This window comes from Cannabis sativa, chromosome 9, assembly GCF_029168945.1.
Source record: "Cannabis sativa cultivar Pink pepper isolate KNU-18-1 chromosome 9, ASM2916894v1, whole genome shotgun sequence".
NCBI lineage: Eukaryota > Viridiplantae > Streptophyta > Magnoliopsida > Rosales > Cannabaceae > Cannabis > Cannabis sativa.
The window spans coordinates 38,561,831-38,579,796 of record NC_083609.1 but is presented as its reverse complement, the minus strand read 5'-3'; the positions used below and the strand labels follow the sequence as shown (position 1 = coordinate 38,579,796).

General features: G+C 38.2%; 1 protein-coding gene across 1 annotated transcript; it reads left to right on the top strand.

The window, feature by feature from the left end:
* Positions 1–12,995: 12,995 nt before the first annotated feature.
* On the top strand, positions 12,996–16,611 carry LOC115702075 (glutathione S-transferase DHAR3, chloroplastic). Its single transcript, XM_030629521.2, has 6 exons — positions 12,996–13,627; positions 13,901–13,991; positions 14,092–14,235; positions 15,189–15,306; positions 15,393–15,533; positions 16,291–16,611. Exons 1-6 carry the CDS (start codon positions 13,405–13,407, stop codon positions 16,375–16,377), a joined length of 804 nt encoding a protein of 267 aa, XP_030485381.1. The 5' UTR covers positions 12,996–13,404; the 3' UTR covers positions 16,378–16,611.
* The last annotated feature ends 1,355 nt before the right edge of the window (positions 16,612–17,966 follow it).

Here is a 17,966-nt window from a genome sequence, read left to right as displayed (position 1 = left end):
TACATTTACACACAAAATCAGTTAAATCCAGATCATATGTTTATTCACAATTACAGTATTGTCAACACAGTGGAATGTGATTGTGATCATATGAATCAAAAGTCTTGGTCCCTGTTTCATCAGTGTTATTGGATTTACACTAATGTGATAATAAGCGATGATGTGTACTTACACTTGGAGTAAGTGTTATGTTCTTTCCAGGACATTAGTAAAGTATACTAGTTTCGAATGTATGGAGTATACATTGGATTGGACCGATATTGCAACTAAGTTAAGATATTACAAACTTACCGTTATATATATCTTTCCGAGTCAATATCAGTAGTTGATCTTAAGATTAAAAGAATCTAAATCCTGATATGCTTAGGCTCAACTCAGGAGTGCTATTCATGTTCTTTGATTTATTAGTTAAGCCTACTTTTGGGTCAGGGTGATACGTATATTTTGGGAACATGATAGTATGATTGAGTGGGAGTGCTGAACATAAATATGGAATCTATAGCTTCTACTGGTGTATAGAAGTCAAGTGATGATTCCCTTCGAGCTTAGCAAATAGAAGTAAATGGATGAGCTCTTGTTTAACTGACTAATTATTAGATCACTAAACACCATTTACAGGTAGTTAAGTGTTGGAAATTATTTTACCAGGATAACTAATGACGTGTCTATATCGTGGAACATTAGGGTTATAACAATGGATAACTAATGACGTGTCTATATCGTGGAACATATAGAGCGTTGCTAATCAACGAGGTTTATGGAAAAACGTGATTAATTAAAATTTTTTCTTTTTAATTAAACTTAGAAAATAATATTACAAAAGACTCGGGATCCCGATTACAAAATCATTTACAAAAAGATTTAACTGTTTATACAAAATAATGTCGTCGAGCGACTAGTTACAAAATCAGCCTCGCTGTCCCGATGATCGTACGCTCCAGGCCTAACCGCCCCGACATGTACAATCTTCACAAGCTCGCTCACGGTCCATCAGCTTTAGCCTTGCCTTTACCTACACATAAACATAGAACTGTGAATCGACAGACTCAGTAAGAAAAGCATAATAATACTCATACATAAATCCCGGTCATGATCAGACGCCCATACCCCTGATCACAACCCTAACTGCCGTGTCCAACACGATACTGAGTCCCGCTACTGCCGTGTCCAACACGGTACTGAGCCACTACTGCCATGTCCAACATGGTACTGAGTTCTGAATGTTCATAGGGACGGTACTATTGACACGTAACAACCTGATCGGTCGAACCGGTCATACTCCGGCTGTTGGTCATACTCCAGCCTGTACCGAGATGTTACTATATCCTCTTGATCGGTCGAACCAGTCATACTCCGGCTGCTGGTCATACTCCAGCCTGTACCGACGGGATACGTCAATAGTACGGAACCACCAACCAAGTGTCGACTGACGGCCGAACCGGTCATACTCCGCCGCTGGTCATACTCCAAATTGTACCGACGTGACAGGGTTGGATGGTTCGAAGCCAACATACAACTAATGTAATCTAACAGGCTTCCTACATGCTCGCTAAACATGTAATCTACATATGCATACTGTTATACTAATCTTACCTGGATTCCGAATTCAGGTGTGCCGGTCAACCTGACTGGAACTTTAGCTGAGCGGCGGATTACAGGCTCCTAAACCATAAAAATCACAACACTATAAGTGACACGCTAAATCACTTCCCGGGGACTTAAACTAGGAACTAAAAGTTTCCCTATTGATAAAAAGTATGGCAATACCCCCTAGAACACAAAAACGAGGAAAACTAGGGTCCCTGAATTTTCCCCAACCGGTAGGCCGGTTGCCCAACCGGAATTCTGGTTCTGGAAAATTCAGAACCCTCATCCGAAATTCCGGATGTACAACCGGAATTCCGGTTCCTCGCAGGCAGCAAACCCAAAATTTCATAACTTGCACAAATCAACCCCAAATTGATTCAAACCTTCCAGACCTACTCCATATATCCCAAATAACATTTCTAAAGCATCAAACCTACCCAGAATGCACAGAAATGGAAAACACCATTGGAGCTCAAGCTTTGAGTTCTAAACTCAAACTTGAGCAAATCTAAACAACATGCAATCAAACCAGCTTAATTCTACTTAATCAAGCATAGAATAACCTCAGAAAACAATAACAAACATCAACAACATTCCAGCAACAAAACATAACCATTTCTTTCAAAAATTCACATATTTTACATAGAAAAACCAAAGCTTTACTCAACCTAACTATCATGCTTCAAAACAACCTAAATAACCTTAATCTAACAAGCTTTAACCTCTGAAATTAAGAACTAATTCACAGCAGCAACATTCCACAATCATGCATGCATCAACTACTTTCAACATATTTTTCCAAGAAAACAAAGGAAGGGAACTAGGAAACACATACCACAACAAGAGATCACTAGAGTTGCAATTTAGGGCTTGAATCACCAAAGAAAAATCCAGCCTTTGCACTCCCACAACCAGCCGAGAGAGAGAGGAAAAGAGAGAGTGTGTGATTTTGAAGTTTTTCTATTTTTTTTTTTTTTTGACTAAGTGTAGAAAATGTGAAAAGAAAGAGACTTTTAAAGTATATTACCCTTACTTTCAGCCAAATAACAAATAATTAAACATTTATTTTCAAATAATAAAATCACTAAAAGACAAAATATCATTGGGGCAAAAAGACCATTTTGCCCCTCCATACTAAAACCACATAATAATCACTAAAGGGGTATTTTTGGGAAATTCTAAATTCCCGGCCATTCCCGACATTCCCAATGTCTAATAAACCGTCCCAAACTACTAACATGCTAAGTTGTGATTTCTACTGAGCCAAACACCGAGTTCCAAAATACCGGGCACCGGAAATGCAAAAATATGAAAACTACTGAATGACATAGCAATGCATTTCTGAATTCCATAAATAACAGTATAATAAATTATTTAAATAGCTATAAATAATTTTCATAATTAATCATAATTAACTGCTAATTTCCAAATTAAACTAAGCGGGCTTTACAACTATCCCCCCCTTAAAAGGATTTCGTCCCCGAAATCTAACCTGAACAACTCTAGATATTGAGCTCTCATATCTGACTCTAGCTCCCAGGTGGCTTCCTCCACCTTGCTGTTTCTCCAGAGAACCTTGACCAATGCTATGGTCTTATTCCGAAGGACTTTATCCTTTTTATCCAGGATCTGCACTGGCTGTTCCTCATAAGTCATGTCTGGCTGTAGCTCAAGGCTCTCATAACTGAGTATATGAGAGGGATCTGAAACGTATTTTCTTAACATCGAGACATGGAATACGTCGTGAACTGCTGATAAGGCTGGAGGCAATGCTAACCGATATGCCACTTGACCTATCTTCTCGAGAATCTCGAAAGGTCCTGTAAATCTAGGGCATAACTTGCCTCTTTTCCCGAAACGTTTGATCCCCTTCATCGGAGATACCCGTAAAAACACATGGTCCCCTACTTGGAACTCAACATCTCTGCGTTTCGGATCTGCGTAACTCTTCTGTCTGCTCTGTGAGGCAAGCATTCTAGCTTTTATTTTCTCTATTGCCTCATTGGTCCGCTGCACTGACTCTGGACCTAGGTATTTCCTCTCCCCTGTCTCATTCCAGTGGATAGGAGATCTACATTTCCTACCGTATAACAGTTCATAGGGAGCCATCCCTATCGTACTCTGGTAACTGTTGTTGTAAGAAAATTCTATCAACGGTAGATACTTATTCCATGAGCCTTCAAAGTCCATAACACAGGCTCTTAACATGTCCTCCAATATCTGAATTGTCCTTTCGGACTGACCATCTGTCTGAGGATGGAATGTTGTACTGAATTTCAGCTTTGTACCCATTGCTCTTTGCAAACTTTGCCAAAATTTGGAGGTGAATTTCGGATCCCTGTCCGAAACTATAGACTTCGGTACCCCTGTGAAGTCTTACTATCTCTCTGACATACAACTCTGCCAACTGATCCACTGTAAATGTTGTTCTAACCGGCAGAAAATGAGCAGATTTCGTAAATCGGTCCACCACTACCCAGATGGAATCATACAAACCCGTGGTCCTAGGTAACCCGACCACAAAATCCATCGTGATATCTTCCCATTTCCATTCTGGTAAGGTTAGAGGCTGCAACAACCCTGCTGGTCGCTGATGTTCAGCCTTAATCTGCTGACAAGTGAGGCATCTTGATACGAATTCTACCAAATTCTTCTTCATACCGCTCCACCAGAAGTACGGTTTAAGATCTTGGTACATCTTAGTGGTGCCGGGATGCAGAGAATACGGGGTAGAATGAGCCTCCTCAAAGATTTTGTTTCTAAGTTCCACACTATTCGGAACACAAACCCTGGCTTTATACAAAAGCATCCCACTGTCTGACACTGAAAAGTCCTTGGCTTGACCAGCCAACACCTCATCTCGGATCTTCACTAACTCTGGATCCGTCATCTGAGCGAATTTTATTCTTTCCAACAAGTCAGATTGCAGCGTTAAGTTGTGAAGCTGACCTACCACAAACTCAATGCTGGATCTAACCATATCCTCTGCTAGCTGAGGTGAGATCTGAACCATACTAGCTACTTGCCCGGGACCCTTTCTGCTCAGGGCATCGGCCACTACATTGGCCTTCCCAGGGTGATAGAGGATCTCACAGTCGTAATCTTTCACTAATTCCAACCAACGTCTCTGTCTCATGTTCAAATCCTTCTGAGTAAAGAAATACTTGAGACTTTTATGGTCGGTATAGATTTCACACTTTTCCCCGTAAAGATAATGCCGCCAAATCTTCAATGCGAAAACCACCGCGGCCAACTCTAGGTCATGAGTCGGGTATCGCTGCTCATAATCCTTTAACTGACGGGAGGCATAAGCGATACCCCGATCGGCTTGCATCAATACACACCCCAAACCCTGTTTGGATGCGTCACAATAAACTACGAACTTCTCCTTGTCTGAAGGCAAAGCTAGCACTGGTGCGGTAATCAACCTCCGCTTTAGCTCCTGAAAACTAGCTTTGCACTTGTCTGACCAAATAAATCGCTGATTCTTCTTTGTAAGCTCGGTTAGGGGCATTGAAATTTTTGAAAACCCTTCGATGAACCTACGGTAGTACCCAGCTAAACCTAAGAAGCTTCTGATCTCTGTCACTGTCTTCGGTCTCGGCCAATCCCTGACGGATTCAATCTTCCCGGGATCCACCTTGATCCCATCTTTGCTCACAATGTGCCCTAGGAAGGACACCTGAGATAGCCAGAACTCACATTTCTTGAACTTGGCATAAAGCTTATGTTCTCGAAGTCCTTGCAGTAACATCTGAAGATGTAACTCATGCTCCTCTTTTGATTGAGAGTACACGAGGATGTCGTCGATAAACACAATCACACAGATATCGAGGAAATCCTTGAATACTCTATTCATCAAGTCCATGAATGTTGCAGGAGCATTGGTTAGTCCGAATGACATAACCAGAAATTCGCAATGTCCATACCTAGTGCGGAAAGCCGTCTTCGGAATGTCCTCCTCTCGGATTCTCAACTGATGATAACCCGAACGGAGATCAATCTTAGAAAAGACCGTCTTCCCCTGAAGCTGATCGAACAAATCATCGATCCTAGGTAATGGATATTTATTCTTCACCGTCAGCTTGTTCAATTCCCTGTAGTCGATGCACATCCTCATAGATCCATCCTTCTTCTTGACGAATAAAACCGGGGCTCCCCAGGGTGACACACTGGGCCGAATGAACCCTATGTCAAGCAACCCTTAGAGCTGAATCTTTAATTCTTTAAGTTCAGTTGGAGCCATTCTATACGGGGCTTTGGAAACCGGTTCCACCCCTGGTGCCAAGTCTATCACGAAATCGATCTCCCACTGAGGTGGTAACCCTGGAAGTTCTTCGGGAAAAACATCCGAAAATTCCCGAACCACCTTGATGTCCTCTGGCCGAATGGTATCTGGCCGAGTGGTGTCCACCACCACGGCCAGAAACCCTAAACAACCGCCATGCAATAAATCTCTAGCTGACATGGCCGAAATCACCGGGATCCGGGATCCCTGAACTGAACCAACAAACACAAATGGTTCTTCACTTTCCGGTTGGAAGATCACCATCTTCCTTTTACAATCAATGCTCGCCGAATATTTAGATAGGAAATCCATTCCTAAAATAATATCGAATTCGACTAAACTCATCTCTATCAGATCAGCACTTAACTCTCTACCATCTATCCTGATCAGCATAGACCTAATCCACCTATTGGAGATAACCAATTCTCCGCCAGGTAAAAGGGTTCCAAACCCTGATTCATAACTATCATACGGTCTATCCAATTTACTAAAGATTCTGACAGCCACACAAAACAACCTTGACCCAAGCACTCACCCGGAGGATGCCTCTTACTAATGAGATACTCCAATAGAAATAACGGGTCTCAACACTACCCTGACGACTACCTTGATTCTGGTTCCCTCGGAACCTCTTGTTCTGCCCTGAGCCACCAGATGCAGTGGATGATTTCCTCCTCTAGTCCATGGCCGAACCACTACCTCCCCTGCTGAAACCTGACGCAGGAGGGGTAGGAGCCCCGCCACATACTGGAGTCCTAACTGATTCCACATACATCTAACTGCGCCCTCAGCTCACAGTGCTTTCTCCACCATCTCAGCACAGATGATCTTATCGTCGGTAGTGATCATAAGGTCATACTTGATCTTCACATTAAGTCCATCGAGATATTTTTCTTTCTTACTGAAATCGGTTGGCACAAATCCCGAGGCTAACCTCGCCAACCGGTTGAACTGAGTAGTATACTCGGTCACGCTCATATTCTCTCGCTGGGTCAGGTGAGCGAACTCTTTCCTCTTGGCGCTTCTGACCGCCTCGTTATAATACTAGGCGTTGAAGAGTTCCTAGGACCTTTCCCAGGTCATGGTGGTGACGTCATGAATCTGAGACACCATGTCCCACCAGACTAGAGCGTCTTCTTGAAACTGAAAAGTGGCACACACCACTCTATCATTACCGGTGACACCCATGAAATTCAGGATCTTGGTAATCACCGTCAGCCACTGCTCGGCTTTCATCACGTCTGGACCTCCCAGAAAAACCGGAGGTGCTTGCTTCCGGAACCGCTCATACAAGGGTTCCAATCTATTTGCCGCCACCACTAATTCGGCCTGAACAGCAGGGACAGGTGCCGCTGGAACTACTGGCACCGGAATTGTAGGAGCACCCTGCTGCCTCAATCTCTGAATCTCATTATCTTGCTCCTCTATTCTGGCTTGCATTTCAGCAAACCCAACTTCCCAATTCTGGGCTTCCTGATTGACCTGGGCAGCCTGTGGCGAGTTGACGTCACCCCGACCACGAGCCCTGCCCCTGGGACCTCTACCTCGGCCCATAACACTTGGGGGAAGAACTGAGCTCCTTGACCTTGATCTGACCCGACTGAGATGCCCCGACTCCTAATATTTCGTCTGGCGTCCATCTAGTCTGAACTGCCTCGAAATCCCGAGTTGGCAATTCAGGTCACGACCATCAAGAGCTTACTAATGCCGCTTAATTTGGAGATTAAAAACGAAACATGCGCCTATTCTACTATCAGGCTACTAACATGCTTCCTATCAGGCTTTTCTCTTTCATAACTGAATAAAATAAACTACTAAAGCAATAAAGGCTTACTGAACCGTGAAACGAGCTAACTGCTGATGATGATTTTACATGTCGTGACGATCTTCGGAAGAAAACCTGGCGGCTCTGATACCAAATTGTAACACCTTAACTAACATAGGCGTATTACGTGATTTTTAAACATGCTGTGCAGCTCGTTGCTAATCAACGAGGTTTATGGAAAAACGTGATTAATTAAAATTTTTGCTTTTTAATTAAACTTAGAAAATAATATTACAAAAGACTCGGGATCCCGATTACAAAATCATTTACAAAAAGATTTAACTGTTTATACAAAATAATGTCGCCTAGCGACTAGTTACAAAATCAGCCTCGCTGTCCCGATGATCGTACGCTCCAGGCCTAACCGCCCCGACATGTACAATCTTCACAAGCTCGCTCACGGTCCATCAGCTTTAGCCTTGCCTTTACCTACACATAAACGTAGAACTGTGAGTCGACAGACTCAGTAAGAAAAGCATAATAATACTCATACATAAATCCCGGTCATGATCAGACGCCCATACCCCTGATCACAACCCTAACTGCCGTGTCCAACACGATACTGAGTCCCGCTACTGCCGTGTCCAACACGGTACTGAGCCACTACTGCCATGTCCAACATGGTACTGAGTTCTGAACGTTCATAGGGACGGTACTATTGACACGTAACAACCTGATCGGTCGAACCGGTCATACTCCGGCTGCTGGTCATACTCCAGCCTGTACCGACGTGTTACTATATCCTCCTGATCGGTCGAACCGGTCATACTCCGGCTGCTGGTCATACTCCAGCCTGTACCGACGGGATACGTCAATAGTACAGAACCACCAACCAAGTGTCAGCCTGATCGGTCGAACCGGTCATACTCTGGCTGCTGGTCATACTCCACCCTGTACCGACGTGACAGGGTTGGATGGTTCGAAGCCAACATACAACTAATGTAATCTAACAGGCTTCTTACATGCTCGCTAAACATGTAATCTACATATGCATACTGTTATACTAATCTTACCTGGATTCCGAATTCAGGTGTGCCGGTCAACCTGACTGGAACTTTAGCTGAGCGGCAGATTACAGGCTCCTAAACCATAAAAATCACAACACTATAAGTGACACGCTAAATCACTTCCCGGGGACTTAAACTATGAACTAAAAGTTTCCCTATCGATAAAAAGTATGGCAATACCCCCTAGAACACAAAAACGAGGAAAACTAGGGTCCCTGAATTTTCCCCAACCGGTAGACCGGTTGCCCAACCGGAATTCTGGTTCTGGAAAATTCAGAACCCTCATCCGAAATTTCGGTTGTACAACCGGAATTCCGGTTCCTCGCAGGCAGCAAACCCAAAATTTCATAACTTGCACAAATCAACCCCAAATTGATTCAAACCTTCCAGACCTACTCCATATATCCCAAATAACATTTCTAATGCATCAAACCTACCCAGAATGCACAGAAATGGAAAACACCATTGGAGCTCAAGCTTTGAGTTCTAAACTCAAACTTGAGCAAATCTAAACAACATGCAATCAAACCAGCTTAATTCTACTTAATCAAGCATAGAATAACCTCAGAAAACAATAACAAACATCAACAACATTCCAGCAACAAAACATAACCATTTCTTTCAAAAATTCACATATTTTACATAGAAAAACCAAAGCTTTACTCAACCTAACTATCATTCTTCAAAACAACCTAAATAACCTTAATCTAACAAGCTTTAACCTCTGAAATTAAGAACTAATTCACAGCAGCAACATTCCACAATCATGCATGCATCAACTATTTTCAACATATTTTTCCAAGAAAACAAAGGAAGGGAACTAGGAAACACATACCACAACAAGAGATCACTAGAGTTGCAATTTAGGGCTTGAATCACCAAAGAAAAATCCAGCCTTTGCACTCCCACAACCAGTCGAGAGAGAGAGGAAAAGAGAGAGTGTGTGATTTTGAAGTTTTTCTATTTTTTTTTTTGACTAAGTGTAGAAAATGTGAAAAGAAAGAGACTTTTAAAGTATATTACCCTTACTTTCAGCCAAATAACAAATAATTAAATATTTATTTTCAAATAATAAAATCACTAAAAGATAAAATATCATTGGGACAAAAAGACCATTTTGCCCCTCCATACTAAAACCACATAATAATCACTAAAGGGGTATTTTTGGGAAATTCTAAATTCCCGGCCATTCCCGACATTCCCAATGTCTAATAAACCGTCCCAAACTACTAACATGCTAAGTTGTGATTTCTACTGAGCCAAACACCGAGTTCCAAAATACCGGGCACCGGAAATGCAAAAATATGAAAACTACTGAATGACATAGCAATGCATTTCTGAATTCCATAAATAACAGTATAATAAATTATTTAAATAGCTATAAATAATTTTCATAATTAATCATAATTAACTGCTAATTTCCAAATTAAACTAAGCGGGCTTTACAATTATTTAATAATTAATTTTTAGTTAATAAATAATTAGAATTGGCATTTAAATGGTTAAATTTGAAAATTGGCGTTTTTGAAAAAATGAGATGCAGAAATGATAAAACAGCAAAATTGCATAAGTGAGGCCCATTATCCAAGGCCCATGGCCGACCACACTTATTGGCTTTTATCATTTATTTTTTCATTATTTTAATGCCAAATAATTCTAACCTAAACCTAGGTGGTTACCTATAAATAGATAGTGATGGCTCTCATTCAAACTTAACTTTGTGAACTTTTTCAGATGAAATTGAGCCTCCTATTCTCTATAGCCGAAACCACCTTCTCTCTTCTTTTCTTCTCTAAATTTCGAAATCCTTGAGTGAATGAGTGAGTGCCCACACACATCAAGTGGTATCTCAATCATATTGTGTAAGACTGTGGAAAACCATCCAACAAGAAGGAGAATCAACATCAAAGGAAGGAGAGAAAGAGATCCACGTTCAGATATTGATAATGCTCTGCTACAGAAAGGAATCAAGGACTAGATATCTGAACGGAAGGAGTCATTATATTTCGCTGCACCCAATGTAAGGTTTCCTAAACTTTATATTTGTTTATTTCATTGTTTTAGAATTCATATTAGGATGTTAATGAAACATACTTGTTAGTAAATCTAGATCCTGGTAAAATATGTCAGACATTGTTCACTTCATCACTAAACAAGGCTTGAGGGGTAAATGTTGCCCCTGATTTTGCCCAAAATACGTGGACCAACCAGATGATAACACGTAGATGGAAAGGGTTTAGCATTTGAATAAATCAGCTATGTCTCCTTAAGCGCAGGATTAACCTTAGACATGCCTCCCGGAGAAGGCATGTCAGTCTCACATGCTCCCGTAGAGCAAGGCTACAACAAAGCATCTCCGGGAGGTGTCAGATCCTATCTGAATAGTCACCTCGCATTTAATGCCGCATGGGAGGAGGCGTATTGGAACTGCCATATGTCTTAAAGTCTGACGGCACAACCCCCTCTCTGCAGCTACTATGCTATGATTAATGAGCCTAGTGACGGCTACTTTATGAGGACTCACATCAGTCAAAAAGGATAAAGGACTACATCCATAAATCCCCTACAAGCCTAGGGATTAGACCATGCATTACATATGATATATTCATTGGGAATGTGTGGCTTTACTGATAGTTACAGAAATACATGTACCTTAATTCTAGGGATCACCCCACAAAAACAGTATAAATACCCCCCAAACTCATTAAAGAGGGGTCGAGAATTCTGGGTTTCTTAAGAACTGGAAGAGGAAAAATCCACCAAGAACATTCTCTGTAATAAATACTATCATAAATACACAGACTCGTGGACTAAGGCTCATTAACGCCCCGTAAAAATCTCTCTCTTAATTCTTTATAGCTCTCTTAATTACTATTATTATATTGGTTGCCGAAAACCTCGGTTAACACTTCTGAATACCGAAAGCGTTAGGTTACAACTTCAAGGACTGATTCCTTCTTCACAATAGACCCACTCTCCCAAATATTCGGAAGCCTTCCCTGATCCTATCTTAAGAAAAGGGGAATCCAAAATATTCCCATACGATCTGACGTGGCTCCCTTTTGCTACTCCCGTGTAGAACCCATTCGGGAACAGGGATAACAATAATAATCTAAAGCCCATTTCTAAAAATAAACACTAGTTATCTTCTAAGAGGCATATAATGATAAATAAATTAAATAAATCCTCAAATATCTACTAATTCCCATATAAAGTCAAGCGATCATTACATTTCAAGTGATTTTAGAGGGCATGGGACATGATCTCTTGGACAAAACATCTCAGTAGTTTTGTATGAGAAAATGGTTGAAGTGGCTGCAAATCAACCAGCGCCCACTGATGATCAGCAAGCTTATGATTATATAGATCACACCCAGTACCCATGAAACTTGCCTGTTATGACGCAAGTATTGGGTGAGCGATCTCGACATCTAAGAGGCTTTGGCCATCTCCTAAGATAGAAGGCAGTTAGAGCCAAAAGAGCACCTGCCACGTCTTCTGCTGCTAACTCGCAATTTGTTACTATGGAACAGTATGAGGCCTTACAACTACAGGTGTAGGAGGCACAACATGAAATTCAGTATTCGAAGTAGCCATATGAAACACAACAAGTCTACCGGAAGCGATTCCAAGATTAGTTTGAGTATCTTTCTTGTGTTGTTCCTGATTTCAACTTGCCTGCTATGGATCCACTTCTACCATTCCCCACTCCTCCTGGTGCTAGATCATCATCATGTTGTCCCGAGACTCAGAACAACAACAACAATGACATTGCCCGTCTGTAGGACCATAAATATTTTATAATTAACTTTAGGACTTTTTTTTTTAGAACTTCTTTTAATATTTTACTTTAGCACTTTTGTTTAGTTGCTAACTTTTCAACTCAAACATCTTTTTATAATAGTTCGATCTAGATACTATTTAATTATATATGTCAATACTGCTTTTTTATTTAATTATGTTTTTTTCAAATATAATTTAATATTTAAAAACAATTATAATATTTATTATAAATTATCATTTTTTTTAAAAAAAATAATAAAGCAAGGTTTTATTTGCGTCGACAAAACTAATCCAACCAACAATAAAATATGGCAGGTAAGAGTTTTGTCGGCGCAAATGAGCGCTGATATATCTATTTCCTGCTATATTAAATTGCGCAGGTAAGGTATGTTGGTGCATATTTGTGCCAGTAATACGCCACCTTTTCACCTTTATTTGTGACATTATTCAAATGCCGTAAAAGGAGTAAGTAGTTACATCTTTCTTTAGATCCAAACATTATTCTTGATGTTCCCAGAACTACCATCACGACATCACCAATGAGTTATCGAGCACCTTCTTTCTAATAACTCCCTTGGCCAAAGAATGTTCATCCAAAGGTAGGAGTGGACCCATACTGCAGATTTAACCAAAGAAGTTTATTTACTAGTTTCTCAATAAACTTAAAAAGCATACTGCTGTCATGATATGATTTTTTTTTTCTTTATCTTTTTTAAATAAAAGCCTTGGCTTGGCCTTGAAGAAGTTGAATTCGTGAGTTTCGTGTGCCACGTGTTGATTTATGAGTGGTTGAGTAAAGGATGAGAAAGGTAAGAAAAACGCACCTCACTTGCATACAATAAATATTATATTATACCACCTCATCATTCTCTCTCAAAATAAGAGAAAAATAAAAATTAACTAAGAAACCGAAGATGTCAAGCGCTAGACTCCAACCCACGGCTTGTGCTATGCTCTCCTCCACAATCAAGCACCACTGCCTCCGACCTGTTCGAAACGGCGTCGTATTCTCCACCACCAGTTCATGCCATCGAACCAACAGGCCCCTCTCCATCTCAATGTCCGCCTCTGCTCCCCCGACCCCTCTCGAAATTTGCGTCAAAGCTTCCCTTACTGTCCCCAACAAGCTCGGCGACTGTGAGTACATTTTTAAATTTTATTTTTATTTTTCTTTTCGTTGCCGAGAGAGAGAATGTAGTACAGTGAAGGGAATCTTTTAGCATTGAATGTATTCGGACCTGTGTTAATTTCAATGTTTATAATTATAGAGGATTCGTAGTTAATAATTGTTTTGTATGTTTCTTAGTATTGAGGGAAGTCATTTGTAGCTTAAATTATGCATGATTGGATTTTGGACCTACTTACAGGAGTGATTTATCGACTTAATTCTGGTATTTTTATATTCTGTAGGTCCCTTTTGCCAAAGGGTGTTGCTAACATTGGAAGAAAAACATCTTCCTTATGATTTAAAGTTGGTAGACTTGGCCAACAAGCCAGAATGGTGATTATTTTAAATCCAATACCTTTGGTTAACCCCTTACCATGTCTAGCTGACAAGAATGATTTTTCAGTTTAATTTGTTTGTTTTCTTTTGTTTCTAGGTTTCTAAAGATCAATGCAGGTGGTAAAGTTCCTGTATTAAAGCTTGATGAGAAGTGGGTTGCAGATTCCGATGTTATCACACAATCATTGGAAGAAAAGTACCCTCAGCCACCTTTGATAACCCCACCTGAGAAAGCCTCAGTGTATGCACCATTACTAGCAATGATTTACTGATTTAATCCGTACACGAAGAACCATGTTAGGTTTGACATTTGTTTACTGCTTCTTTTTTTCTTTTTAAAGTTTCTATACCATTAGAGTAACATCAATGACATAGACAACAGGACATTACCTACAATTGACTAGAAAATTTGAAAATTCAATACATCTTATAATTATAGAGTATGAGTCATAAGAATTAATATCATGCAGTATGCAAAAGTTGCTGTCTGGGAAGAATTTCTTAAACTCATCAATAGAATTTACAGAACCTTTTTTCAAATCTATGGAATATTTTATATGCAAAACGCCTTTCATGTTTTAAGACTACAAATTATGTAAAAGCCATTGAAGATTCCCTTATGACTTCCAATGTGAAATAGTAGGTTTAGCACAAATGTGTGCTCTGTCAGCTTCATTTTCAAATTAGCTAGACTGTCAGGATTTATGTTCAAGGGTTAAATACAGAATTTTATGACTAACACCTGGGTTATGTGATCCATAAATAATTTTTTCATTTTTTTTGTGAAATGTGGAGGGGTAACATTAGTATTCTGTAGCTTTCGAAAATCTATAGAATTATGTCTACTCTTTCATCTCTTTTCCAAGTTATGGTTATACTAAGGCTATGTTTGGAAGTTGCATTTTGATGAGAAAAGAAAAATGTAAGGAAAATGTAGAAAAAAAGATGTGTGGAGAATAAAAAAAAAGTCAATTTTTTCATGTTTGGTAAGAAAATTTTTGTTGGATCAAGTTTCATACAATCTTTCTTTCCATACCAAACAAGAGAATTATTTTTTTTTTTTTTATTTTCCACTTCTTTTTCCCCTACATTTTTCTTACCTTTTTCTTTCCCCACTAAAATCCCACTTCCAAACATAGGGTAAAGGTTTCTCTATCTGATTGTATGTCTGTCTTGTCTTCTTTTTCTTTAAAGTGGATCAAAGATCTTCTCGACGTTTATTGGCTTTCTTAAAAGCAAAGACCCCAACGATGGAACTGAGCAAGCGTTACTTGATGAGCTAAGTTCTTTCAATGATTATCTCAAAGAAAATGTGAGATCTCTTCTCTCTCTCTCAATCACCACTACATTCTGACTGCTGCCTTTTATTTATTAATTGAGTTTATTTTCTTTTTCAAGGGTCCTTTTATCAATGGGAAAGATGTGTCTGCTGCTGACTTGGCTCTTTCACCCAAGCTCTATCATCTAGAAATTGCTCTGGGACATTATAAAAATTGGTCTGTTCCAGATTCCCTTCCATTTGTGAAGTCTTACATGAAGGTATGTTTCTATATGAGAGTATTAGAACTTTAATAATTGATGTGTACCCTTATTTGTAGAATGTTTTGTTAGCTTTTGTTAACTAACTGTATTCTAGAATGCACTACTTGATTTCCTCCTCTTTTCTACATATTTTAACAAGTAAATTTACCGTTTCTATTTTCTTCCAAGTAATTGCTTTGGTTGTAACTTTTTAAGTTAGGAATTCATCATTGTACAATTAATATTTTAAGTTAGAGAATGAAAGATAAATTTGGAGAAATATGTTACTGATGCCCAGGAATTTCAAAACCTGGTTCTTTCCTTGTTGCAAAGCTCTCAATATAAATAACAGCTGGAATATTGTTAAAATCTCCCAATTGATCTGACACGCATTACATGCTCTAACTTTCCAGCTATATAAAGCCATAATATTCTTTCAAAAAATATAAAGCTGTATAATTAGTACAATGCTGCATTTGGTATCCTTTCTGAAGCTTCTATTCATGACGAAAATGTGTTTGAAATCCTTCACATACTTACTACCATAACTCATAAGTATTGAAATGGTTGCATTTTCAGATGAGCTACTTCTCATCTTTTTCCTAAGATGCAATGTATTTATCCTTTCAGTTTTCTATAAACGTTTAGGTCAATCACTTTTCTGTCTTTTTGAATTTTGAGCTGAACTAGTGTCAAGCTAAATGTAAGTAGTTTACATATATGTGGCGATGTATGTTTGTACAATGTAGTGTGACATTGAGTTTATTTCATGCAGAATATTTTCTCAAAGGATTCATTTATTAAAACACGTGCACTGCCGGAGGATGTTATTGCGGGTTGGCGTCCAAAGGTCATGAGTTAAATTCGTCTAAAAGTGAGAGAACTAAAGTCTACTTATTTGAAATGGTATTGTACTTGAAATGGAGCTTCTAAATGCTTTGTTTGCATTCATTGTTAATTTGTATTTCACACTTGTGCAATACAAAATCGATCTAGTGACATGAACATATACTAAATCCATAAATTCCAAATTATTTATAAATTTTTGTATTTTTTTAGTGTCTTAAAATTATACAAATAATCATTTCGCTCTGCATCCTTTTAGTTATGTAGTTAGTCATGTAATTATATGCAATTTTTAAAATATTTTTGAGGTCACATTGCAGCGTCCATTAGTTATTGTTTTCTTCAAACCAAACGGTATAGAAGTGGCTACTAATAGTACTACATCTAAGAGACGATCAGTATTAATTGAGAAGTGCCAAAGAGTAACTAGGGGCCTTAAATTTAAATTAATTTTAAATTGAAATAAATTGGACTCACTACTAAATTGTAGTAGTGACGATTATGGCAATGCTTTTAATAAAGAGAAATGCAAGTAAATAGCTTTATTTCTAACTTTACTGATAGTTAATGTATTTTTTTAAAATAATAAAGCAAATTTCTTTTTTTTACTTTTCAATACCTAAAATATCTTTCATTATATAAAAAGTATTATAAAAATACCTTAAAGTAATATGAATATAACATACAAATACTATACCTTAGAGTAATATGAGTATTATGTCCTTTTTTACTTTTACTGATAGGTATTCTTTTAATTTTATTTTTATTTCTTTCCTTCATGATATATAATATAACATACAGATAATATGAATTTGCCACAATAATTCTATAGTCAAATAAATATATAAAAATAAACTTAAATAAATTTCCACAAGTTTTTTTTTTCTTTCTTTCATTATAAAGATATACCGTACAAAATAAAGAAATACTAAAAATTTAAATTAATGTTTAATATTATTTTTTTCTTTCTTTCCTTCACGATATACCATATCACATACAAACAATATACTTTAGACCAATATGAATATACTATAAACTTAAACTAATATACTATTAAATGACTTTTTTTTCCACGATATACAATAGCATATAAAAATTATATTCTGCAATCATAAGCATAAATACTATAGTGAAAAATTAATATACCACAAGTATAGTGCAAAAATATATATATACCAAAAACTTAATTTAATATTTCACGAGTTTTTTTTTTTCTTTTTCTTTCCTTCATGATATACCAATAAATATAGAAACAATATTCCACATTTTTTTCTCTCTTTCGTTCACTACATACTATAGCACACTAAAATAATATACCACAATCTTAAATTAATATACTACCTTTCATTTTTTTTAAATATTCTATTATACATAAAAACGATATACCATTGTGCAAAATAACTCTACCAAATACTTAAAAATATTATACCACAAACTGAAAATAATATACCACTTTTTAATATTTTTTTTTATTTCTTAATATATCATATCACGTACATAATAAAGATATACCATAGTGCAAAATCTAAGAGGCGAGAGAGGAAAAACTGGACTAGTCGGTGCCAAGAGAGAAGAAGGAGGTGAGACTTTTGGCCTTGACACGAG

Excerpts from the sequence above, each read along its gene's own strand:
- LOC115702075 (XM_030629521.2), top strand. The coding sequence starts at position 13,405 with ATGTCAAGCGCTAGACTCCAACCCACGGCTTGTGCTATGCTCTCCTCC. Across the intron at positions 13,628-13,900 it reads CCCCAACAAGCTCGGCGACT|GTCCCTTTTGCCAAAGGGTG; the intron begins GTGAGTACATTT and ends TATATTCTGTAG. Across the intron at positions 15,534-16,290 it reads TTGTGAAGTCTTACATGAAG|AATATTTTCTCAAAGGATTC; the intron begins GTATGTTTCTAT and ends TATTTCATGCAG.